The 26,435-nt window shown below is 53.9% G+C and overlaps 1 protein-coding gene across 1 annotated transcript; it reads right to left on the bottom strand.

Annotated features, from left to right (window-relative positions):
• Positions 1–215: 215 nt before the first annotated feature.
• On the bottom strand, positions 216–4,377 carry SLC32A1 (solute carrier family 32 member 1). The gene is made up of 2 exons (XM_054573409.1): positions 3,817–4,377; positions 216–1,506 (listed from the first exon to the last, which is right to left on the bottom strand). The coding sequence occupies exons 1-2, from the start codon at positions 4,207–4,209 to the stop codon at positions 319–321; spliced, it is 1,581 nt and encodes a 526-aa protein (XP_054429384.1). The 5' UTR covers positions 4,210–4,377; the 3' UTR covers positions 216–318.
• Positions 4,378–26,435: the final 22,058 nt, after the last annotated feature.

Below are 26,435 nucleotides of genomic sequence, written 5' to 3' on the forward strand. Positions count from 1 at the left end.
CTCCCTTCCCACTCCCCTTGGTGACGGGGCCAAGGTGCGGGGCCCCTCGTGGAAGGACAGATAACCCTGCCCACAAATGCACCCTCGCCTCCCCCGAAACCAAGGTGTTGTGGAAAAGACAGGACGAGAGAAACGCAGACGCGATGGATTGTGGATCCCTATCCCCTCCCACCCCACCCCACCCCCATCCCCAATAATAAGAAACTAGGAACCAGAGATGTTTAAAGCTTGGCTTCCCAAGCGCGGTGGCTGGGCGCACGGGGTTGGTGGGGGCAGGTGGTAGGGAGGGGAAGGAGCGCGGGAGATTGCCCTGGCTCCCTAGTCCTCCGCGTTGGTTCGGTAGGCCTCGATGAGGCCCTCGAGCGAGTGCACGAAGCCGGACACGCTGCAGATGCCGCCGATGACGAAGATGGCGACGTCGAAGAAGACTTGGTGCCACAGCAGCTTGCGCCAGAGCAGACGCAGGTGGAAGAGGCTGGGCAGCAGGAAGCAGAGGCCGGCGCCGGTGAGGCTGCCCGTGAGGCCCATGAGCAGCGCGAAGTGCGGGACATAGATGGCCATGAGCAGCGTGAAGACGACCAGCGCGCAGCGCAGCGTCAGCCCCCACGATTTGAGGCGGCCGTCGCCGCCGTAGCATGCGGGGAAGAAGGCGCGGCTGCCTTCCTGGAAGAGCGACTTCTCCAGCACCTCGACAGCAGCGAAGAAGGGCAGCGGGTAGGACAACAACGCCTTGGCCACCAGGAAGATGTTGACCACAGCGCGGATGGAACCGGGCAAGTTATCCGTGATGACCTCCTTGGTCTCGTCGGCCCAGGTGAGGTAGGCGACGAGCGCGAAGAGGCCTTTGAGCACGCAGGCGGCGATGTGCGTCCAGTTCATCATGCAGTGGAACTCGCTGGGCTGTTGCATGTTGCCCTCCAGCGAAGGCAGGAAGATCTGCGACGTGTAGCTGAACACGATGATGCCAATGGAGATGGGAAACTTCTTGACGTCGATATAGAACTTGACCTTCTCCCAGGCCCAGTCGCGCGCCCTCGATAGGCAGTAGGCGATGACCAAGATGTTGATGACGAAGTGGGCCAAAGTGCACAGCAGGCTGAACTTGGACACGGCCTTGAGGTTCTTAAGGAAGGCGCAGGGCAGCAGCACCGCCGTGGCGATGATGGACCAGGACTTCTGCGACACAGGCAGCCCGGGGAAGCTGTTGTACATGAGGTTGCCGCTCACCACCACGTACAGGATACAAGTCATCACGAGCTCGATGATCTGCGCCACGTTCACCACGCGGCCACCCAACGTGGGGAAGCGCGGAGCGCAGCACGCGTTGGCGATGGCCACGTACGAGTCCCGCACTCGCACCACCTCGCCGTCCTCGTTCTCCTCGTACAGGCATGCGATGAGGATCTTGCCGGTGTAGCAGCACACCACGGCGGCGAAGATGATGAGAAACAAACCCAGGTAGCCGCCGTGCAGAATGGCGTAGGGCAAGCCCAGCACGAACATGCCCTGCGGAGCGAAGAGGCAACCAGACCGGCGCTGAGCTGGTGCTGCCTAGGAAAAGGGGGCCTGGGGACGTGACTTAAGGCTGTAGCCCATAGAGGGCGCTCGGGAGAGTGAGCCCTAACCTGAAGGCACTGGGAACAGAGGTTAAAGGTAGGCTGAAATGGGAGTGCGGGTGTTGAGGCAGGTGGGGACGGAGGTGTGTAAGGGCGGAATGGAGAAAGAAAGGTGTGCTAGTGGCTGAGGGGAGTGGAGTGGGCTAAGTGTGAAGTCAAGCCACAGGAGAGGAGGGGAATGGGGAGATACGCGAGGGAGCTTCCTAGAGACAGAGTCAGAACTGGGGACGTAGAAGGAGGTGGGAAGGTGCCGGAGGGGGCGTGGCCAGAAAGGGCTCTGGGAAAGGTGGAGAGCTGAGCCTGAGCCACCTAGGAAGAGGGGGCACGGGATTTAGGGTGGGACTGCCGGGGGCGCAGGAAATCTGCTGAGGGACATGCGGGTGTGGCTGAAGGCCGCACCGGAGAAGAAAACGTTCCAGGCGGCAGTGGGAAGAAGAAGAGACAGGGTGGAGAGGGGGAGGGGCAGAATGTGAGGCAAGCCACGCGGAGGCAAGTACTTCGGGAACGTGAGGATTCTTGCGTAAGGCTCTGGGAAGTGAGGCCGGAGGCGCGGGGCGGAGGAGGGAGATGGGAGGTAGGGAGTCTCGAGGCAACGCGGGAGCTGGGTCGGAGAGGCCGATCCCTAAGAAGGGGATGAAGTGCTAGAGTAGAGGCAAGCAGGATGAGCGCTGTGTGAGAGGCTAAATCAATTGGGAATCTATAACTAGAAGCAGTGGGATCAGGCGGGCAGAGCTGTAGAATGAAGGTTTAGAATCCAAGGGGGAAGAAAAGCTAACGAAATCCAGGGTTCCCGAGGCCCGCGGGCCTCCAGCCTCCTGCCCTGGCTTCCTACCGGGCCTACCGAACGGGGCCTTCAGAGACCCCGGCAAAAGCGCAGACGGCAACTGCTGAGGGCGCCCCCCCACCCCACGTCCTTGGTGCCTCTTGGCCGTCTCCCGGGGCCCTGGAGAAGGAAGCGCCCCAGGACCGGCTACTTAGTACGCAGAGCCCCACGAGGCTCCGCAGAGCCCGGGTACCCAAGCAACTCCGCCGCGGCCTCCCGCTCCCGTTAAACCCACGTTCTGTACCCCAACGACCGTGCCCTTTGGGGACGCCGTGTGGGGAGGCGAGCCACAGGGCCTGCGGGCGCCCACGGCTGAGGCCTCTTCCGCCCCGGGAGCCGCGGCCTGCCCGCCCCGGTCAGCTCCCCGGATGGAGGTGCGGGCGCCAAACCTTGTCCTGGCCAAGGAGTCCGGCGCCGCCTGGTGGGGAGTAGGGGAGGGGTGTTGACAGGAGGGGTGAAAGGGTGGCGGGAGGTTCAGAACCTTTAGAGGCGGCTTCCCCAAGGTCAGATGCGGAGGAGCTGATCTCCTCTTTGCGGTGTAGCCGGGATTTGGGGCGAGAGGGGCGAATCTGTGCACAGGTAAAAATGAGGTTCCATGGACCATATGTGCTTGTGTGACCACACTTGTGTGCGTATGCTTGTGTACACCTGTGTATGCTTGTGTTGAGTCCCCAACACTGCTGCACTTGCGAGAGCGGGCTGGCTACTATCTGCATGAGTCTGTACATGTTTGCGCGTGTGTTATGTTCAAATGGGTTTATGTGTGTGCGCTTGGTATGTACGGATATGTGTTTCTGCGTGTTGGAGGTGGAGGGACAGGGGAGGTGATTTGGAGGATAATCCTGTAGTCCATATATAGGTGCATGATGTGTGCACCTGTACCCAGCGCTGCTCCTGGCTGCGGGCATGTTTGCCTCCCTAAATACGTGCGTGCGTGTATATGCGGGTGTGTCAGGAAGGAGACTCCCAGCTCAGCGAATTTTCCCTCTCCTATCCTCCCGATAAGGAAGCTATGAATCCATTCCAGAGTCCCAGACGAAACGGTTTCCTCCAATCCAGATTTTCCTTCTCCCTCACCCCTCCCAGATCCCCTCCTGTTTCCCTTCCTTTTCCCAGGTCTCAAGGCAGGTGTCTCTGGCCGAACCTCAGCCTAGCCGGGGCCGCGGCCGTGGTGCGGCTCAGGATGGGAGACACCACCTGGGGGCGTAGATTCCCGCTCAGGGATGGGAGGGATGGGGAAACGGGGAGATCCCGGGTACTGCACGGGGTCTTTCCGCCCAGGTCGCCTGGGGACTCAATGGAGAGGGGTTGTAGAGCCTGGTACACAGAGCTTGAACGGGGTGTGGGGGGTGGCAGAGCTGGGAATCCCTCGCTCACCTGGATAGCGTTGGTCACGTTCCAGCCTGCCTCCCACGCCGTGATCTTGGGCTTGTCGTGGCCCCCGAACTCGCCACCAGCCCCCACGGCCTGGTCCTTGGAGCCCGAGGGCGGCAGGGGTGCGCCGCCGCCCCGCTGGTAATGGATGTCTCCCTCGACGGGCGGCTCGGCGCCCTCGTCCCCGCAGGGCTCACCCTCGGTTTTCAGGATGTCCATCTGCAGACCCTGGCGGTGCTCAAAGTCGAGGTCGTCGCAGTGCGCGAATCCCACCGCCTCCTCGTCCGTGGCCGCCTGAAAACCCATCCTGGCGAACATGCCGCTCACCTTGGCCTGGGACTTGTTGGACACGGACGTGGCCACGTTAGACAGTTTGCTGCGGAGCAGGGTGGCCATGGCGGTGGCGGGGTCCACGGAAAGGACAGAAGGGTCTGCGGACACGGGGGGCGCGCGACGAAGCGGCGGGGGCCAGGGGCGCTCGAGGCCGCTATCTTCGCTTGCTTTCCCCGCGGTGCCCCGGGGCGCTCTGGCTCATGACCCTCTTGGCTGGCTTCTGAGGCTCGCTCCGGGCTGACCCGGTGGTGGCGGGCCGCGGGTCGGGCGGAGCGGCGGCGAGTGCACTGCGGAGCTGCCGCGGGGCTCCTCGGGCTGCGGCGGCGGCGGCGGCGGGCGGCGGCGTCAGAGCAGCTACGCGCGGCTGGCGCGGCGCCCCCACCAGTGCGCAGCCCAACGCGCTCCCGCCCCTTGGAATCAGGCGGTTGACAGGGGGACGATGATGTGGAGGGGACGATGAGGAGGAGGGGGAACCACCCAGAGGCAGGGGGTGTGAGAAGGGGACAGGAGGAAGAGACGGGGGGCATTAAGGAGTTCGGGAGATTTGAGGTGGGGGCAGAAGGGTGCCCGCGGGAAGGCAGCGGGAGGGAGCACGCGAAGGAGGGGTGCGGAGGACGGGGTGGGGGCTGGAGTGCTGCATTTCTGAGGGAGGTGCTAAGCTCGGGTCTTGGCCCTTCCCACTTCGCCGCCGCAGGGAGGGAGGGGGCCGGGGCATGCTGATTCTCGCGGTCCCGAGGTCCAGGCAACCCCCTCTAGAGTCCGGGAGCCTTTCAGCCCCAGAATCCCTGGCCAAGGACCCGGCTAGACCCTGAAAGGCAGCAAGACGTTACCTGTCGCCGCCGTCTGGGGTCGATCTGCCTCCCTAGCACCCATCACTGGCACTTAATCCTGGCCACAAGCCCCGCTTGAAAACAGGAGTGTTTGTCGTGGACCGCTCTCAAAAAGGCTTAGCCCGGCCTCGGCCACTGGGACAGCCTCCACCCGTCCAGGATGCAGCGATGGAAGCAAATCTGCGGGTTGCTTGTCACCAACCGCTCTCCAAACGCGTGCAGAATGGAGACGAAAGGTTGGCTTTTTGCTTTCTTTTCTTTTTGGAGGGGAGGGTTTGAAAGGAAGAAGGACTTAGTGAGGGCATCTCTCGACAGCCTCTGTGTCCACCGAGGAGGAAAGACGCTTGCAGCGGGCTCGGGGCTCACGGGCTCTGTTCGCACGGCGGCTGCCAGGCCATGAAAATCTAGACTGTTTCTGTTGAGTGTGTGTGTGTGTGTGTGTGTGTGTGTGTGTGACGCGTGCAAGAGTAAGAGACAAAGACCGATACTGTACTCCGATAGGGCTGGATCTGAGTGGATTCCGAGGGGTAGGTTTGGTAACCGTATATATCCTGTGTGTACTTTTGTTCTCATTTGAACGTGTGTGTGCTCGCGCGCAGGCAAAGCTTGTGTGCTGAATTTCATGTGCCTATGTTTCCGAATGGATTGCCTGCGTTTTTGCCTGTGTGAGCCCTTTCGCAGCTGTGTCTTCCTGCGGGTCGGTCCCGGTAGGTGCTCCCAGCTGGGCTTGCGCCCGGACCCCTCCTAAGCAGTAAACAGTGCCTTTTCGGACCCTGCTGCCCCAGTTCAGGTGCGAGAGGACTGGCGCCTGCGACTGGGCGCAACGTGGGGTGGGGGAACCTGAAGGAAGGAAAGGACCCCTCAGGCTCTCTCTCCCTGAGGCCCTGACTCTCAGAGAACCCCAGTCTCCTCCACCCTTGCGGTATTTCCAGATTAGTTCACAGTCAGCGCACAAGTAGGGCGGCCTGAGGGCTTTGACCAGTGCATTGGAGCTGGCAGGACAAGACAGGCTGCCCCCCCTGAAAAAGTCCCCTCCTCCTCCCCACTGCCTCACAGTCTCCCAGATCCTCCTCTCCAGTCAGAAACCTCCATCACATTAAACAGAGATGTTCTTCATCCCTCCCGATATTCCCCTTAAACTCCCCCAAAAGCCTGCCTGGCAGAAACCAATATAGAAACCCTCCTCGCTCTCACCAGAAGACTGCCCCCCCCCCCCACTACGACAGGGAAAGCTCTCCGTAGAGGCCTTCCCCGAACACAGACCTTCAGAGTCATGCTAGGACTCAGTACAAAGGCAGGACAGAGACTATTCCTCCCCAGCACAGAGATCCTCTCCTACAAAGAGGCTTTGAAATAGAACTGCTCTCACATTTCAGAGATACGTCCTTGCACCCAGACCCCCCCCCCCACAATCCCTGGGTTCTGGGGAGAAAGAGCCTGTTCCCCAGATTCCTATAGACAAGGTCTTCATCTCTCATCTTCATTCTCACGGCTTCTGTTCCTGGCGAAATTCTTTAGAACTCCACCAGATGGTCCGGACAGAGACTAGGGTTCCCTAGGGCCCCCACACACCCCCAGACCTGAAGGTGGCCATCAAGGCCTTCTGGGACAAGTGGATCAATGACAGACATGTATCAGTTTGTCGTTGCCATTTCAAGGATTTTAGGATTATCCAAAGTTCACTCTTTCTTTCCTTTTTCCCTTATGATGGTCACTGCTCTTGGACCCACGGTGGACGGTGAAGTTATTTCAGTAATGAGAAATGCATTATTCATGCATTTATTCAGCAAACCTCCTCACAGCCCTACTATGCATGCTGCTCTCTTCTGGCTGTTGTGGGAATCTCCAAGACGACCCAAGCATGGTCCTGTCTGTGCTCTCCAGTCCAATTCTTGGGTCTACGGGGCACCTGAGAGCGTGTTCTGTCTTAAACTACCCCTAAGGCCTCCTAGCAGGACCTTACTTTCATCCTCAGTGTGCAGATGAGCAAACCCAGCCCGGCAGTGAGATGTCCTGCTCAAGGTCACCGAGTGTTCGGGGCAGGGCCAGGCTAGGACCTAGGAATCCCAATGCCCCTCCTGTGCATTACCTTCCACGACCTCATCTTGTCCTTCCATAGCCGCTCGCTGCTTGTTTGGTATCTGGCCACTTCTCTGTCAAAATCAAATGAAATCTGAAACCAGATTCCTGTTCTTCTGGCTGTAATTAGATGCCAGCTCTTGGGGGAGAAATGCTCCCATTTCCCTTCTTTCTTGAGCAGCCTACTCCCAAGCAGCCCACCCCTTATTGGAAAGTCCTGCTCCACCAAGCACTAGATGTGTGACATTGAAATACTTACTTAGCTACTTTCTCTTAGCTTCCATTTCTCATCAATTAAATGTGAAAATAATAGCGACCCCATATTTAGAAAATTCTATGAGATAATAGCATGTAAGATGCTTAGCAAATGCTAAGTGCCCAATATGTGGTAGCAGTTTTTTTTATTGTTGTTGTTGTTGCTATACCAAATGGCCATTTCTTGTCGTCTGAGGGAAAATCAGTGTGCAAGAAAAAGCCTGTGATTAATCAGAGTGAGTTGGCATGCACACTCTCCCGTCTTCCCTGTCCTCACTCCTCCAGCCCTGTGTGGACCTGAAGGAAAAAGAAGGGGAAGGAATGGAAGTCAGGAGCAGGGCAGAGGGCAGGGGGCCTGGCAGGCAGCCCCAGGAGACAAATAGGATGACCTACCTAGCTGGTAATGAGTTGGGCTGTGCTCTCGTGAAGCCATCAACCTCCAAATTCTCCTAACAGCTCCTCTAGGGGCACCCTCATGAGAAGAATTTGCAGCAGCTTGGCCCCCTGAGTTGAAACACAACACACACATACACACACACACAGAGAATGACAAGCCAACTGACAGATGCACAAAGGAATGAGACCAACACACAGATTCAAGTGCATGGGCAGGTTTACACAGGTTGACAGAAAAACACATACAGGTCAAGGACGGGCCAGCCCACAGGCAGACACGTGCAAGATTTGCACTGAGACTGCCTGCCACACAAAGAAACCAGGGGAGGCACGCACAGGTCCCTCTCAACAGGCAGAATCACTGGCTAACAGGCTTCAACACACAGCAGTGCAAGGACAGACATAGACATGGAGAGTCACACACACAGTGACAGACACCCAGACACAGGAGCACAGACACGCAGTTCACACTGAGACCAAAAGTCAGGCACCCACAAAGCAAGAATACTCCTATGTGATTACTGCAGGGGAAAAGAGGAGAGAACAAAGGGAGGGAAGGAGCAGGAGAGACATAAAAGGGACACACTGACCTGGCTGGTGTGGCTCAGTGGATTGAGTGACACCAACCTGTGAACCAAAAGGTCACTGGGTTTGACTCCCAGTTGGGACCTATGTAGGCCAGGTCCCCAGTTGGGGGCGTTTGATAGGTGACCGATGGATGTTTATCTCGCACATCGATGTCATGTTTCTCTTCCTCTCTTTCTCCCTCCCTTCTTGTCTCTCTAAAAATAAATAAATAAAATAAAAAAAAACACGCTGGAAGAGGGCAGCAGGGAGACAGAGCAGGACATGCCAGGCAGAGGTGCCAGCCAGTGGGGCACAAACGAGACAGGGGTGCCACAGCCTCCCTCTTGGACAATGCCAGAACCCAGATGTGTGACAAAGAAAATGGAGCCTGGGTGGATGTGTGGTGAGGGAGCCAGAGCTGCCCCTGCTGCTGACCCCTCAGTAGGGGCAGGGGCTGTCCTCCGAGGGCCCCATAAGGTCCCACGGTCTTGGGGTGGGTTCGGGGCTGGGCCGCCTGAGAGGGAGTGGGTGAGGGGCTCCCGGGACTCCGGCCAAGCCCCATGAAGCAAGGACTGGATTCGGGTCAGTCAGGAAGCCTAGGCCCCGGTGAAATGCACGCCCCTCTCTCCACGAGAGAACAATCTCTTTATTTTGATGCTATCAGTACCCAAGGGGTTAAGCGCCTGGCTAATGGAGATGGAGGCCACTTTGGGGGAATAAATAGGGTTAAATAGAACTGGGCTTATCTCCCAGAGCAGGCAACAGCACAGCACAGCGGGGGTGGGGGGGGGTAGGGGGGGGAATGGGCACAGGGTGGGGAATGGAGCACGGGGGTGGGGGATGGAGCCCTTGAATTAATGGCCTGGAAAGCCAACATCATGAGCATCATTTCGGGGCTGAATGATCACAGACAGAGCCCCCTCCTTTTCCTTTTCCAAAGCAAGTTCTGTCCATGAGCACTTTCCTGCAGAGGGGACGGGCTCTGGCTCTATAAGTCATCCCGCCCCCCAAGCTGCGGCACTGGTGAGCTTTCCTTGCAGCTGGAGAAAGCCATGCCCTTCTTGCCCCAAACCAAAACCTAATTTCTTGATCCTGGGCCCACAGGCACAAGGGAAGATAGGCAGCCAGGCAGAGGCTCCAGACCTGCCACAAAAACCCTGATTCTTCTGCCTTTGGTGGGACAAATCAGGGGGGCCCACGGAAGGCATAGGTGCTGCCTCAGCGGGCTCAGGGTAAAACCTAGTAAAACACAGGAATGACTCTGTAACTAGTAGCAGTTCACCGTGCCGAGGTAGTAAGCAGCCCATCTTTGGAGGCATGCAGGTGGAGGCTGGGTGTCCTGGCAGAGAGCATGCCCAGGTGAGTCCTGCCTCACAGCAAGGGAAGCTGGACTTCATGACTTCTGGGCCTCCAGGCTCAAGCCTTCTGTGCACATGGCTCTTGGAAAGGCCAAGGGAGCAGGGGATGTGGGGACCTGCGCCTGGCCCCCAGAAGCCTTTGAAACTAGGGAAAGTTGCCTGGAACTGAAAGAGGAGCCTTGGAGCAGAGTCGGTGGACTGAACCAATGATGTCTGCCTTTTTTTCTGAGAACGCAGCTTTCTATTATGCTCTGAAGCAAGGACATGGTGACTTCTTTCCCCACTGAGTCCCCAGCACATAGTAAACACTCAATAAACATTTGTGGGGTTGAATTAAATTGATGTCACAAAACCATTTCCCCCTGTGATCTTGTAGTATAATTGGTTGTGGAAACACACATACCCAATGGCCAAAATCCAGCTCTGAATTCTGAGTTCTGTAGCTTTTCCAAATGGATGTTTCCTTCATGCTCACATCACCTTCTACATAGTTGAAAGCCAGTCATACACACCCATGTAATGTGAGTGTTGTTCAGAGCGGGCACAGGGTGCATACCCAGATTCAAGGGCTCATCGTTAAGACCACTCTGCACCCCTAGGAATCTGTGGGCCACCGGTTTTAACAACTGGGAATGACAGCCTTGAGGAGGCTGTGATTCTAGTGAGCCCCGTAACAAGAACCCTGGATTCCAGGAGTGCGAAGGGACTGTGAGTCTGACCTCTTGGACCCTCGAACCGTTGGTGCAGAGCTAACTTTTGAGTACTCTTTGTGCTCCAAGCACTATGGAAAGCACTCAGGATTATCTTCTGGAATTCGTGCAATCCCCAGGTTAGTCCATTATCATCTTAAGTGGTGGCAGGCAGAGACTGCAGGACAGGACATGGGGAGGTGGCATTGGAAGGGCACAGGCAGGGGAAAAGGGAAGGTTGGAGGGAAAGTGGTGGGGACAGAGGTGTAGGGTTACTTGGGCCAGGGACTCTGGGGGAGAACCTTGCTTAGAAGAATGAAGGGTTAGCCTTTGCTGGTCAACACCTTCCCTCACGTAGATCACCAATAGCCTGCCTCACTGATGCTATGGGCCAAATTGTGCCCTCCTCTGCAAATTCATTATGGTGAAGCCTTAACCCTCCGTGTGACTGTATTTGGAAGTAAGGCCTCTAAGGAACTAGTTAAGGTTAAATGAGGTCATAAGAGTGAGGCCCTAATTTGATGGGATTATTAGTGTCTTTATTAGGAGAGGTTCGAGGAGAGATCTTGCTCACTCTCTGCCACAGGCAGGCACAATGAGAAGGTGGCCACCTGCAGGCCAGGAGGAGAGTTCTCACCAGAAACCTATCCTGCCAGACCTCGATCTCAGACTCCTGTCCTCCAGAGCTGTGAGCAAATAAATGCCTGCTGAGTAAGGGGACTAGTCAGTAGTATTCTGCTACGGTACTCGAGCTGACTAAGACACCAAGTGCCTCTGCCAGCACCTGACCAGACTAGCTCGGTGGCCAAAGATTCTCTAGGTCACTACCCCTTTGGGCATCTGATGAGGCTGAAGATCCTCTCTCTAGAAACACACACAAAATGGCACACAGTTTCAAATCCTCTATAGCCCACCCATGATGGTTCCATGACCTCCAGCCTAAGGGCCCAATATAGAAATTCCTTTTTCTCCCAATTCTGCCGAGGGCTGGATTCAGGTGATATATCCACATTAACATTTAACAGATATTTATTCTATGCCAGATCCTAGGATGAGTGCTTTATATGTTTCTCTCATATTGCCTTACAGCATCCTGTGAGCTTGGGTTGGTTTCATGTGCGTTCACAGATGAGGACACTGGAGTACAGAAAGGTTAATTCATGTGCCCACAGTCTTGCAGCTAAGTAGTGGCAGATCCAGGATGCAAACCCCAGATCAGAGCTGCCCTTGTAACCTCAGCTCTCTAGGTGAGTCTGCCAGGAAGGACTTGGACCTTGGGCTTCAGGGAGAGGCTGCGATCCACATCTAACTCCCACTGGTGAAACAGATCTCCATTCCTGTTCTTGGGCCTTCTCCCTGCACCGACCGCTGTGCTTGTCCACTCAGGCGACCCTTATCTTCCTACTGACCACCTGGGTAACTCCTCTGGGACAGGGAAGTGGGAGGCACCGGGAAGGTATGTAGCAGGCGCTCAGAAGTGCTTGTGCATTTCACTGAGGTCTTGGTGAGGTCTGGCCTTGAAGGGCTGCACTCTGCGTCCTGGGGTTTCCAGCCTCAAGAACACAGGGCTCTTCTCACAGGATGGCTTAGCCCTACCTGGTTCACAAAGCTTCCTGGAACGTGGGTTGTTTCCTAACCTGGGGTGTGTGAGCTCTCACCCAGAATCGCTTAATTTTATTTGTTTTATATCTAAAAAACCTACAAGCCGATTCTAGGTCTCCTGGATGACCAAATACTGCTTGAATTGTCATGGGCCTCATGACAAAAGAACAGAGGGGGACTAAACGCTGAAGCACACAGAACCACGCTCACTGTGCAAGCGGCGATTTAATTTTAGCAACACATCATCCATCACATTAAATTAATCGTGTTAGTTTGAAATTTCTGATATTATAGCTTTCTTTGTATCACACTGGTACATTGTCCTAGCTTTTGCAGTTGTATGGAGCCAAAAGGATAAGGGTTTATACCTTGCTTTATGTCTGTACATATTTTAGTAAAATTGTAATAAAGATAATTTGTCAAATGTTGGGAGGGGGCTGTGATTTATTTTTACCCTTTAAAAACAGCTCATGTATTACTCAAGTGTGAGAAGCACGCGTTTAATTCATTCTGACCAAGTAGAAAATAAGCTTCACACACTGGTGCCCCGCACACAGCCCCTGCCACCTGGATGGGTCCCCATCCTCGGTTCTGCTCCCCCACTGTTGCCTTGGAGGGGAAATATGACAGCGTAATGAACAGTTGTACGACGTGGTATAAAAAGGCAATTAAAGGAACTATTGGACTGGGACAAGCCAGCGTGACCCGGTTAATAGCTCTGAGCGGAGCTGGGCCACGGGGAGGAGTAGAGACAGGAGGGGGAGGGGACTTCTGTCTTACAGTGAGGGGTTCAGGCTGTTCCCCCCACTGCCTGCCAGGTACCCAGGGCACCGAGGCTGGCCTCACGACCAGTGGCTCCAGGGACAGCCTGAGGTTGGCTCAAATTTCAGCTCCGGAGTCAACTCTGACACTCCGAATTGAGTGACCAGGGCAGGCGATTTGGGGTCTCTCAGATTCAGTTTCCTCCTCTGTGAAACGGGGATGAAAACGATGGCCCTAAACCCGTGTCTTGGCGCTGGGAGGAAGGGCTGAGGCATTCGTCACTAACCTGGTCAGTGCGCAGAGCTGCACATGGAGCCTGAAGGAAGATGTGGAAGAGGCTTTTACTTTGTCTTCAAGTAAGGTCTTGCAAAACAGCGTAATCCGTGCGTGTTCTTGTGTATGTGTACATGGGTGATTGTGTGTGTGTGTATGTGTTTGAATCAGCTCCCCAGGCTCCCCACCCTGCTCAGGATGGGATGTGAGTCCTTTGATCAGATCTCCTGGGGTAGCCCATGTGGTCATTCATCTTGATGTCACCTCTCCCCTTGGGACCCTCTCCCACCGCCTCAGCCTCTCAGTCCCTGTTCACTCTAAATGCCCCTATTTGTGAACTATCTTTGGCTTATGCCACCCTAAAGGATGGAGACAGAGAGAAACACATTCTGCTGCACCCAAGCACTTGCTTCGCTCTGCTTCACAGTGTTGGTGGAAGCTTAATGAGTCATCGCACAGAAAGTAGGTAGCAAAGCACCCGGCACACAGTAAGTGCTCAATAAAAGCCAGCTATGTTTATTGTTGTCCCAAATGGAAAAGCCCTGGGTTTACACATAACACCTAGCACACTGCCTGACATGTAGTAGACGTTCAATAAATATTTGTTGACTGAATTAATGCATGAAACCTTACTTGGTTCCATTATCTACTTCCTGGGACTGTTCACTATGCCTTCTCTGGGTCTCCGTTACTCAGTCAAATGGGGAGACAATTCTGCCCCATAGTCACAGATACACCTTGCAGACTGTAAGTTCCTGCCCACTGTGGGAACTGGTTCTGTTCACCCCCGCTCCCACTCATCTATGCCTGGCACTTGGATCTCTGAGAGTGGTGGGGGAGACTCAACCCCCCAAATGTGTTTGTCCTAAAATAGGAAACCAGAAGTGCACATTAGTCACCATGGCCCCTCTTCCCCCCCTCCCGCCCCTACAGCCTCAGATGGAAGTGGAGCTGAGTGCCAGCCCAGTGACACAAAGGAGCAATCAGGAGTCATTATGGTTCATTAGGGTGGGCTTAGCGATTGGCTGAGAAACCCCAGCTTGCTTCTTACTCAGAATGAAGAGGGTCTGAGCAAGTCCACTGGAAACCCCCTCCCTCTGCTCCCTCTCTCCAGTGCTGGCCTCCAAGGGGGGCTGTGGGAGGCAGGTGAGGCTCAGGAAGGGACCTTGTCCCCCAGGGCGGTGGGGCCTCTCCTGGTCTATGCGCTGGCATCCCCGGCCACTGCAGGCTGCATCTCTGGGTATGATGCTGACCCGGTAGAGTTCTAAAGCCGAATCTGACTTTCTTAGTCATCCAACCACTCTCGTGATCAAGTCCAAACTCCCCCACTCCCCAGCTCACAACGTACAAGCCCCTGTCCTGAGCCCAACCAGCCACTGCAGCCTCCTATCCCACAGTTTAACTGGGTCTCTGCTCCTGCTGTATGGAGCTAGCTGCTTCCTTGCCCATTACCACGATCCTCATTTCTGCGGTTCGGAACACGCACTTAAAGGCAGTCAGACTTTTTTCCTGTCATTTCTAGCCCCGGCAGGCGCTACCGACTCTATCCCTCCTCCATTATGGGAGGCTGCTGACAAAAGACAGGGGGGTTAGGGAATAAATTTCAGAAAGCTCGGGGCTTTGGAAAATTTACCTAATGCTTCCTGGTCCAAGATCAATAGGCGAGGAGACCTCCAAACCCTTCACTAAGTCCTGGAGAAGATGAGCTATAACTAGGGATTAACTAAGCATTCATTTCCCTTCACTGGTATCAAGTAAGAGGGTGACTTCCTGTTCAGCATTTTCTTGCAGCAGAAATTTCCTATGTATTCTTGGGGGTTTTTCTTGGTTTTTTAAAATTTTATGTGGCTCAGGAAATTTTTAAAAATATATAAAATGTATAGAGTGAAAAGTCTTTAACTCCTGTTTCCCATCCACCCGTCTTCTGGTTCCCCCCAGCCCCTTACTGTTTTCGTAAGTAGCCTTCCCTTTGCCTAGGCAAGAAGTACAAATGTATAAACAAATACAAATATATATTCACACCATCTCTTCCTTTTTCTTTCTTTCTATTTTTTTTTACACAAAAGATAGCACATTCTACACCTTGTTGTACACTATTATTTTTTTCCTCTTAATTTATTTTTGGAGATCTTTCATGAAAAATATAGAGATTATTCAGCATTCTACAGAAATTGAGAAGAGACAGCACTCTCTAATTATTTCTCCTTCCTTCTTTATATCTACAGCTTAGATATGCCACCCATCCATCCCTTCATCCCTTTATTTAGCCTCTACCAGTGCCAGGCTCTGTGCTGGCCCCCATGCAGGGGCGGGCGTTGCAGAAATGAATTAGCCCGGCCCTCTTCCACCGGCTTGGTTGGGCTCAGAGGCTGCAGGGAAACAAGGCACCCCAGAAAACCGTGAGTGGAGGAGGGGGCAATCCCTGGCTCACTTTTGTTGTATGTGACTTGTCTTTTGTCTGCCACTGATCTGAACTGGGTTTTTCTCTTCTCTTCCCTTCAGTGCACAAAAGTCACCAGTCTGCCCATCGGGGTGTCTGGGGGAGTCAATTTTCCCCATTTTAGGGCAATTTTTCAACAAAGGTGGGAATTTCAGAGAATCTCTAGCAAGGGTGTCTGAGTTTTTATAAATGCAAATTCATCATCAAAATTTGCATGGCTCATCCAGGAACAAGCAAAAATTCCCATTATGTTTTTAATACAAAAAAAAACACCCCAGAAAATGGCCCTGGCTGGGTTGTTCAGTTGGTTGGAGGATCATCCTGTACCCCGACAGGTTGTGGGTTCAATTCCTGGCCAGGGTGCATACGGGAAGCAACCAGTAGATGTTTCTCTCTCTCTCTCTCTCTCTCTCTCTCTCTCTCTCTCGCCTCTTTCCTCTCTCTCTAAAAATCAATAAAACATATTCTCAGGTGAGGATAAAAAAACAAAACAAAAACCAGAAAATAATGCCCAACTGAGGTGTTGACTGGTGAGGGGTATAGAGGCAGAATGAGAAGACTCAGAATGTGCCCGAAATTTTGTGAATGAAATGTTCCTCATTACATGTGCATAGGGTGCAAATAGTACGTACATATTATGATCCACTTTAAAATAGTGTATTTAATATTTGAAAGTTATTGTAGAACAGGACAGAACAGCACCTACCCTTTAAAGCCACACAGCTGCCATTTACTGAACACTTCACATCAAACACTGTCTTAGCAATTTTGTGAGGTGAGTATGACCATCATCCCCACTTTGTAGGTGAGGAAACTGAGGCACAGAGAAGTTAAGCAACTTGCCCGGGGCAAATGGGCAGTAAGGGACGTAAGCGGGTCTGATCTCAGAACCTGCGCTCCAACCACTGCCATGTGCCATCCCCTGAGGGCCCCTGTCACCTCTCGGGGCCTCACCCTTCTCATCTGAAATCAGGGATAAAGAGTGCAGCAAGGGACTGACTTGAGGATTTCAAGAGACGAGGCTTGTAAAGTATGTAGGATGCCGCCCAGTATGCTGTCACTGATATCATCTAAGATGAGTATCAACCATACTCCTACACTCAGACTGCCAGGAAAGGTCCACTCCCGGGCGGGGTTCGGAGCCGGCCAGCCTGCCCGCAGCCCAGGGGCAGGGGCAGGTGAGGGAGGGGGAGAAGCTCATTGCTTTAATGAACTCACCTCTGTGTCTCCGCCCCCTCTCCTGGAGCTCCTCCTCCGCTGAGTGGGCAGGGGCCCCTCTGGATGAGGAGTCTGTTTTGGTCCCATTTCCATTACACACTTGGCTGAGCAGAGGGGAAGGGAGCCAACAGCCCCCCAGGCAGTAATTAATTGTCTGTTTGGACTCCTGCTGCTGCCTGGACAGGAGGATGCAGGACAGCTCCCACCCGACCTGGGCGGGCTGGCGGCTGAGACGGGAGTGTTCCTGCTCGCCCGGCTGCCACCGCCTCCTCTGAACCCATGCCCAGGCCAGCTGGGGAGGGCCTTCCACTTTGATAAAAAGACCTTTTGGTCCAGGCCAGCGTTGCCTCTGTCCTGGGGGCTCTCTCGAAGGTAATGAGATTCTTTGCTTCGGCCTTTGAGAAGCAGCTCTAGTGAAGGGCAAAGGCATCCTGGACTCAGACTTTTAGGACCTTGGATTTTTCCCTGGCTCTTCCGCCCACAGGCTGCGTGACTTTGAGTAAGGCATCTGCCAGCACTGAGCAAGCACTTTCCTCTGCTGGAAAACGAAGTGGAGGGGAGGCAGTCATGCTCTTGTGCACTCGAGATTTGTATGCCTCCACAATCCTTTCTCTTGCAGAATCACCTGCTTTCCTCCCCATTTCATAATAATCCTTCTTAATATGCGTGGGCGGGGCCAACCCTGCCCACATGGACCCCACGGACAGAGACATGGCCCAGGTCTCGTCATCTGTATTCTCTGCGCAGCCTTTTTTCTAGTATGTTGGGGGGAAAAATTCATCTGTTACAACCTAAAGAGAGAAGAAGAATACAATTGCATTTCTACTGCTGAAGGTAGTAGGTGTGAGCTATGGACATAATGTAGTTGATAGTACTTCGCAAGCCTCAAGTCACAGGGCAGATCATTGAGTAAGATCATCATCATCATCATCGTCATCATCATTGGTATCACTTGGGCCCATAAGATACAGGGGTGAGTTTACCAAGTCAAAGCCAGAGCTTATGGGAGTCCTTCCTGCACCAGAAGTTGGGAACGTGAACCTCACCTCACTCCCATGCACACGTCTTGGTTCTCACCTCCCAGTGTCTGGTCACCCCGCCCACCCCTCTCTACTGGGCACATGCTGAGGTGGCACTGGGGGTATGTTGGCCCACTTCTTGTTCACTAACATGGAAAAGTTCAGGGCAAGGTTCAGAAGCAGGGAATGTCAAGTGTGGGGGGAGCTAGGAAAGAGAGAAAGCAAGCCCAGCTGTCACGTTGTATTCCAAACATCAGGCATCAGGGAGCCATTGACTGTTCTGGAACAAGGTCATAGTTCTGGGTAGTTTAGGTATAATGGGCGGGAGAGGCCATCCCCCAAAGAAAGAGTCTCATGACCAGAAGAATGAGAAAAGAGATGTCCTAGTTTGAGGGCACTCTCAGAAGGGTTCCCAGAAAAGGTGACACCTGGGTTGAGTCCCTGAGGGGATAGAAGGAGTGGTCCAGGTGAAGAGGGGTGAGGAAGGGCGTTATAACAAGGTCCAGGGATGGGGGAAAGCCTGGTACATTTGGGAAACTCCAAGTATTTCAGTGGCTGGAGCACAGGACAGAGCTGGAGAGGGAAGAAGAGTCTTTGGTACATGAGGGAAGATCAAGCCACTTGGACTTCTGAGGAGGAGGGGATGAGGTTGGGGAGCAGGTCTGGGCTACATCTAGACACCTCAGCTCGGAGGGGTCTGAAGGAGTGTTGGGTGCCCTAGGAGTCCTCCCAGGGGAGAGGATGACAGCAGGCGTCTGTGGGGAGGGACAGTGCCATGACCCCATCATATTGGGTGGGAGAGGGCTGGGGTCAAAGTGGGTGGCTGCTAGGGAAAGAGGGGACCTGGGGGTGCTGGGCTTGTGGGCCAGGATCCAGACCCAGTAAGGTCCCAGAGGGCAGGCTGGGGAAGTCAGCCTTCCTACTCAATGAATCTGCGACCTACGGTGGGTCACTGGATGCTCCTCCATCCCGGTCCACACCACTGGCATCTTACATGGATTATTGCAAGAGCCTCCTATCTGGGTTGCCTGCTTTATCCCTTGTCCCTCCTGCAGCCTGCGCTCAACAGCGAAGCCAGAGTGAGGCTGTTACAATTTGTCAGATGCTGACACCCCTGCCCAAATCGCCATGGGCGAGGAGAGCAGACTGTAGGTGCTAGGAGCTGGGTGAGCAGGGGCTGACACCGGGGGTTGTGCAAATGGCTTCGAAGGGGAAGGAAGACCAGTGAGGAGGCAGGTAGGTGCCTTCATCTGGGAGAGGCGGTGAAGTTGAACCTCAGCTGATGGCAAAGCGGAGGGGAAGGAAGCGACCTCCATGCTGGGACTGACACGCCCGCAAAGCCAGGCTTAGCGCCTGCCCTCGTGGAATTTTGTGCCCTTGTGGGGCAGCCCTGGCCGCAGCGTGCTGTAAAGGAGAAGTTCTGGCTCTGCGACAGCCATTGCTGGGGGGTGTGACCCAGTCCAGAAGGTAGAGGCGAGGGAAAGGCTCCTGGAGAAACAACTGACAATATATCGTGGACACAGAGGACAGGGAACAGTACCCATCCTTAGGGCTCGGCTCACGTGGTACTTTTTCCAGAAACCTTCGCTGGCCTCTTGGTGCAGAGGCAAATGCGTCCTTCCCTGCCCTCCCCCTGTTTTGTATCACTTAGGACATGGCTGGCGTTACTGACTTAGGTGTCCACCAGCCCCAGAAGACGGGCCTTTCCAAGGCTATGGCACTAACCGGTTTGCCTCCGCGCCCCTGCCCCCGCCAAAGCTGCCCTCCGGCCCTGGAACTTTCCACTGAGCCTGGAGATGAGCATAGCAGGCAGGTGGCCTAGAGAATGAGGGGCGGGACAGCAACTGCCTGCTCCCAACCATCACTCCGGACTCCAAGCCCTCAACCCTCCACCGCTCCACAACCCTCTTCTAAGTTCATACACGGCTTCAAAATTTGTCTCGCCGTCGCACCCTGGGCAGCCACCAGTGCATCAGGGTGGCACATTTGCTGTTCTAGTGAAGGCCCATGGACCCATATCGGACCCAGAAACCTCCCCTTTTCAGCATTCGGCAAAAGGCTGGAACGGTGCTGTGTACACTGAGCAGCGCTGGGCGTTCGTCAGAGACTGTCATGGAAATGACCCCAGCGCAAAGCCCAGCCTGTCTACCCTCAGGAGCTGACCTTTGGACAGCTGGGTCGCACTGTAGAGGCGTCTTTTTCACGCAGCACATTCCTGCAGGAAATTGCCAGGGCAGATGGTAGGGCTGCCCAGAGGGATAGGCTGGGCTCACTGAGGAGCAGCGGCAGCGTCTGACGGCCGGGACTCTGCTTCCAAACAGGCTGAGCGGAGGATTCTCATCCAGATGGAGCTGGGAATTTCAGCAGATCCTGCTCAGGCCTGGAGCTGCCTCCCCAGGCCAAGGGCTACGGGGCGGCTCTGGAAGGTGCCTTTGAGTGGAACTGCTGGCTGCCAGACCTGTGGACCGCAGACTGTGGTGTCAGAAACAACATTTTGCAAGTGGAGGCTACTAAGGATTAATCTAAGGGATTAGTCACCTCAAAGTCCAAAGAGGAAGCGGGTTCAGTGAGGCAGCCTTTGCCACTTGTTCCTTAGAGGGCTGGAGCTGGCCGCTGCAGCCCCTCCCCGCCCAAGCCAGAAGGTCTCAAACAGCCAATGGGAAGGGGGGCCCGGGACTCCCCTCCCCGAGTTGTTTTGCCAGCTCTGTCCAGCACCCCTGGTCCTTCACACTGAGGAGCTGTGGTGTTCCTCCTCCTCACCTGTCTTAGGCTGGGATCCCCGAGAAGCCAACCTGGAGACAAGGGTGTGGGTGCTGGTAGTTCAGATGGCAAGTGATTCCAGGAAGCACTAGCCAAAGGGCAAGTGAGAAGGGGAAAGGAAAGGAGCCAAAAACAAGTGGGAGGGGTTAATCAGCAGGTTTTGCTGAGGGCCGCTGGGGCTCAGCCCCACTGGGGACCTCTGGGAGGCAGTGCAGAGCTCACCTCTGACTCTACCAGCTGAGGGATGAGAGGGCGGACTGTCTACTTCTCCACTCCCTGCTCTGTGCAGGGATCAGGTAACACCCAGGCAGTTCAGGCTGCCCCTGCACAGGTTCAGGGGAAGGGCCTCAGTGCAACCTGGAATGGAGGATGTCGGAGACCCTTGGATCAGCCTCTGAGCCCCTACTGTGCAGCCCTGGGGAAAGGGCTGACTCGGTGCTGTGCTGTGTGTACTGAGAGTTGCTGGGGAGGGTGGGGAGTCACCCTCAACCATCTGGGGCTGGGGATCCGCGGGTCAGTGCCCGGGTGATATGCGCAGGGCGCCAACCACACCTGTGCCTTCACCTCCATCTTTCCTCCCCTCTCCCCTTTTTGCACTCTTTTGCTTTTTACCTCTCACCTCTAGATTTTTACTGTGCCTCGTCTACTCAGCATCTTTTCCCAGGGTGCCTAGAATCCAGTGTTTCTTAAAGGGTGGTCCCCTGACTACCCAGGATTCTTATTAAAAATGTAGACACTGGGAGCCTCCCTCAGCCCTACTAAAGCAGACCCTCTGGTTATGGGCCTAGGAAGCTGCATTGAAACACATATCCCAAGTGACTCGGATGCTTGTGGAAGCTGCTAGTCTAACCCACTACATCCCGGTGGCAACAGGGATTTGCTGGTCAGTCCTGGAATCCCAGGCCCTGCCCTTGCCCCACCTGACCCTCTGCCTCCTTGGGCTCAGTTGCCACTGTCTGACCACCTCGCGTCTCTCCAGGCTCCTTCTCTTGTCCAGCTGCTTTGCTGTATGCGGCATAATTTCCAATTCACACAGTTATACACAGTCACACCATTATAGGAACCTCTGTATGAGACCAGATGGCATAATATGTCTATGTACAAACTCAGTGACAATTTTACAGTGTGTGCACACACAAACACACAGAGGAGATGTCTCACAGTGAACCACTAAATCACACACAGTGACACACCATCTCACAACAACACAGGGACACGCACATTGTCACAGCATGGAAAAGATACTTTAGAGTCTTACAGTGACATAGCCACACACCATACAATACAGTTGCACAGAAAGACAGACAGACACACACACTCAGTCCACAGCAGCTCACATGGACTCATGTACTGGCAAAAGGAAACCCACACAGGGCACAGCCCCACAGAAGCCCATGGCCGTGACATAGCAACACACACTGCTGAAATAACACGCCACCTTGGAGCCTCTTTGTACCTCTGTAGCACACAATCCAACTGGGCTGATTCAGCCACAGTCAGAGCAGGGCAGGCATAGGGGTGCAGTGGAGACTGATGTGGGGAAAGGTTGGCTTTGTTTGAACAGATGTTTGCTAAAGGATCCGGGACATTATTTAGCTGCTTTGATGAGCTGATGGATTCCTGTAGCTGGGAACCTGCGGGATTCATTAGTGGCCCTGGAGCAATTGCTTTCCCTTCCCACTCCAGCCTCACTGACTTCCCACTTCCTTGCCACAGCAGCCGGCCCCACAGTGGATGCCTTATTTGAACAAGAAGAGCAGAAGCCGAGCAAATATTTGTGTCCTCGGGCCTCACTTGGCACTCCCTGGGATGATGTGTCCTTCTGGGATCGAGAATAAGCCTTTGCCAGGCAGATTTTGCTCTGCTTGGCGTGGGCAGGAGGTGGGGGCCAGGCTGGGATCTGTGCTGGACCCCTTGTGTTGTGCCCGGATGGCCCGTCTCCCTGTCTCCCCACACTCACCACACTGCCTCCCCCTTCGTCGATGACCAGCCTCTCCTAAGAGTGGTCTATACTTGCTCCCTCATCTCCTGTCACCTCCCAACCTGCTGTAGAAGTGGACCCACTTGACATCCCCCAAATGGTTTCATCCAGAGCCTGTAATGTCATCTTAATGCTCCTCAACCACTTGGCGGCCTTTGCAGCTCCTTGCCCAGTCCTGTCTTCCGATACCTGACATAAGCACACACCCATCTCCTGCTCCCATTTCCCTGCCTCTTACCTCACCTCTTCCCATCTCCGTCCCAACTCTTCCTTGGCTGCTACCCTTAGGCATTGGTGCTTCCCCACCCCCCATCGCTGACTCTTTCTAAATGCCTCCAGAAGAACCTGAGGACTCCCACACCCGTGCCGTCCACAACCCCTTCTGTCGGTGGTCAAAGGCAGTGATTAAGAGCACTACTCCCTCGATTGCCTTGGTTCAAACCCTGACTTTGACACTTGCCAGCCGTGTGGCCTTGGGCAAGTTGTTTTGCTTTTGTGCACCTTGGTTTTCTCATCTATAAAATGGCAGGGGGCGGGGGGGGCGGGCAATGATAACTTTTGGGTTTTGTAATAGGTAAACGAGTTACTGTATGTAAAGTGGTTAGGACATGCCCAACACAAGATCACGGCTACAGGAGGGCTGGCCATGATTATTCCCCTGCTGTGGTGGTAACTTACACACCTACACTTGCAGCAAGAGAGAAGTATGCTTTGCCAGCCAGCCTCATGGAGCTGGGAAGCAGAGGGAAATAAACAAGTAAAGACTAACAGATGCCCCCTGCCAAACACAGGCAGATATGACTGAGAAACTCCCAGTTTATGATCAAGTGCAGCGGTGTCCCCCTTGACCTGTATCACCAATGGGACATTGTGTAAGTGGCGATAGGTGACTGCCAAGGCTACGTCAGAAAGGACCTGCAGTTTCCACCTTGCTCTCTCCTGGACCACGGCTCTGGGGGAAGCCGGCTGCCATGTTTCAGGGCCCCTCAGGCCGCCCTGGGGAGAGGCCCATGTGGGGAGGGATTGCGGCCTTTCGCCGACAACCAGACCAATTTGCTCTCCAGGTGAGTGAGTCCTCTTGGAAGTGGATCCTTGGTCCCAGTCAAGCCCTCAGATGACAGTGGACATCTTGGTTGCAACCTCATTAGGAGACCCAAACCAGAAACTCCCAGCTAAGCCAGTCCTGAATTCTTAACTTGAAGGAACCATAAGAGATAATAAATATTTATTATTGTTTTAAGCTGTAAAGTTTGGGGTGATGTTTTTATCCAGACATAGATAACGTACCCACATTTTCCAAATCAGTAGTCTTAGGAAGTGACAAAAAAAAAAAAAAAGATAGAGAGAGAGAGATTCTTTTATGCTATTATGCCCATTGGAGAGAATGAACAACATCCATCCTGTGTTCATTCATACCCCTGTTCCTCCTATTGAACCTTTGAACTCTGCCCCTTACCTTGATGTGGAGCAAGGTTGGTGTATGGCTTGAAGACAACAGAAAAGTTGACCAAATAAGTGGGCTCTTAACCAGGCTTCAGGAATACATGGACTCCTTGAAATTGTCAGTGGAATGTATGAGCAAGGATACTCCTCTAGGGAGAGAGTTCATAGCTTCAATAAAATTTCCAAAGGCACCAGGACACTTTAATATCTAGAACCATTGATCCAATGCAGCACCCATTTAAAATATGGGAAGACTGAGACTCATCTGAGATTGCACAGTTAGACTGCATCAGAGGCAAGACTAGAACCCACGTATGTGGGAGATGCTCTCCTCTGCATTAATGCTACATACAGTGTAACCCCGCTGTCCAGAAGACCCCGTGGCCTCTGTTTCTGCAGAGATGTCAAAAGCAAGATCATCAAACCAAAGAAATGCAGGAAAGCTTTTGTAGTGGAAGCTTAAGAATGAGGTGATATTTGAGACACTCATTGGGGAAAGGGAGAAGGAAAGGAGAGCACATGCAGAAGGACTTCTGGCCACAATCAGGGGCCAGAGAACAGGGGAGACCAGAAATTTGTTGGAGCACTAAGCATGGAAAATATAAGAGCCAAGAGTGAATGGGATTGGATTAGAATCTGGGGCTCTAGCAGAGAAGGAATGTATGTCTCGCTTACCATAGTCTCTCTAGAATCCGGCATTGTACCTGGCAAGTAGTCTTTGCTCAGTAACAATGCATTGGGTCAATAAATGAATGAGTAGTGAGTGAGTAAATGAGGGCAGCAGAAGAACAAGGGAGTTATTGGCAGGAAAATATTTGATATAATGAATTGGGGGCTCTTGACCAGGTAGAATGGGAATGGAGAGCAAGCAGGGGGCAGTAGGAAATGGAAGTGATAAGGCGCTGCAGATCCTAATGATGTTAAAGAGAAAGCAGAGTGGAATTAGAGCACCGAGAACATAGGAGGCTATCATCGGAACAGTTTAATATTTCAAAGAAGGAAAGGCCAGGGGTGACAAAGTTTAGAATGCACCCATGGGTACAAACTGAAGGCGGCAAGTCACTGGAGTTCTCAGGGTCAAAATACTGAGAGCCAGGATGTTGGGTGGTCATCTACAGCAACATCACAGTCACCCACAACAGCATCACAATAAGGGCTGCATAAATAATCCTGTGCGCACACCCTGCCTGGCCACAGATGAGGAAGCAGAATGAGCTTTACAACTGTACAGAAACCATCTGCAAAAGGACAGAGGCAAGAACCAATGGAGCAACAGGAAAGAAAGGAAAGAAGACAGGAGGGCATCACAGAGGGGACTCTAGAGGCTGGACCCATGAGAAGTCACAGCATAGGCTTGGAAGAAGAGGGGCAGAAAGAATATAATAGGGAAATGGAGGAGGGTGACCTCACCCTGTGGGGGTGTCAGGCAGGACTGACACCCAGGCTGAGACCCTGCTCTGCTCTGAGAGCCTCTTTTGTGAGAGGTGACTCTCAGATCCTCCATACATACATATATCTACCAAACCCGAACTTCATACCACCTGCAAGACCTGATAGTCACACACACTAACAACCCAAGCTATAGGGGAGGAAACTGAGGCCAGATAGTGGAGGGACCAACTCATCTTTGTTCCCTATGATCACTCATCAAAGTTGGGCAACGGAAGGGACCAGAACCCAGGCATCCTGACAGCCATGGGGGAAGGGTGCTGGGGAAGCATGGTGCAGCCCTGGGGGAGATTGGAGCTGAGTGGGCAGCAGGGCCTACCTAAAAACTGGGGCCCACGTATAGGGTAGTTGTTTTGCTGCATAGGATGTGCAATGGGAGAACAATAGAAAATGTTGTTTGCAGCCTCTTCACACCCACTCTCCTGATTGCTCAAGAGTCCTCCACTGGCCTCAGGGTGGCTGCTGGGGCTGGCTTGAGGGGTCTGGCTATAGAGAGCATTTGTTAATGAGGAGTCCATGGCTTGGATAACCCATGTTGAGGAAGCCCTGTTCCCCCCACCCCCCTGCCTGCCCCCTGCTCCATTCCCTCAGCAGCCTCTGTGGGACAGGCAGGTGGAAAGGAACCTCTTCTATGTTATCATTCGTTAACACCTGCTCTAGAGATAACATGATTAACTCCAGAGAACAGGGGTCAGAAGAGTGGGAGCGTAATGGGGGCCGGGGTTCCCAGGGTAACAGGAGGGAACTTCGGGGGCCTGCGGGGAGGAGGGGGCCCTGGTGAGGTGCAGGGGTCAGAGACAAGCTTCAGCCTCTGCGGCTTTGCCCTGGAGGCTCTGCGCAGGCCCCTCCCTCAGTGGAGGAGCTACTCATTGTTCCCTTATCTCTGGAAGCTAGTGACAGCGTGTCCTCCAAGGCTGCTGATCACAATGCGTTGTTATCACCCTGTGCCCGTCACCAGCCAGGGCTGTGGGGCTGTCGATTTCTGATGAACAGCACCTGAGCGCCAAAGGGACTCTGTTCTTGGCCTTATCTCTGGCCTGTGTATCCTGCTTGGGCTCCACGTCCAGGATCCCAGTGGAGCCATCACTGGGCCAATAGCAATCCCTGGGGCACCCAGATAAGGCGTTAGCTGCCCATGCCCTGAGCTCTGAAGTCAATGGCTGTGGGA

Source organism: Pteronotus mesoamericanus, unplaced genomic scaffold, assembly GCF_021234165.1.
Source record: "Pteronotus mesoamericanus isolate MK-2021 breed Mesoamerican mustached bat unplaced genomic scaffold, CSHL_Meso_final contig_25, whole genome shotgun sequence".
Taxonomy (NCBI): Eukaryota; Metazoa; Chordata; class Mammalia; order Chiroptera; family Mormoopidae; genus Pteronotus; species Pteronotus mesoamericanus.

What these genes read in the sequence shown, in the direction of transcription:
- SLC32A1 (XM_054573409.1), bottom strand. Translation starts at nt 4,209, where the DNA reads ATGGCCACCCTGCTCCGCAGCAAACTGTCTAACGTGGCCACGTCCGTG. An exon ending in ACGTGACCAACGCTATCCAG is followed by an intron (nt 1,507 to 3,816) that starts GTGAGCGAGGGA and finishes TTCGCTCCGCAG; the next exon opens with GGCATGTTCGTGCTGGGCTT.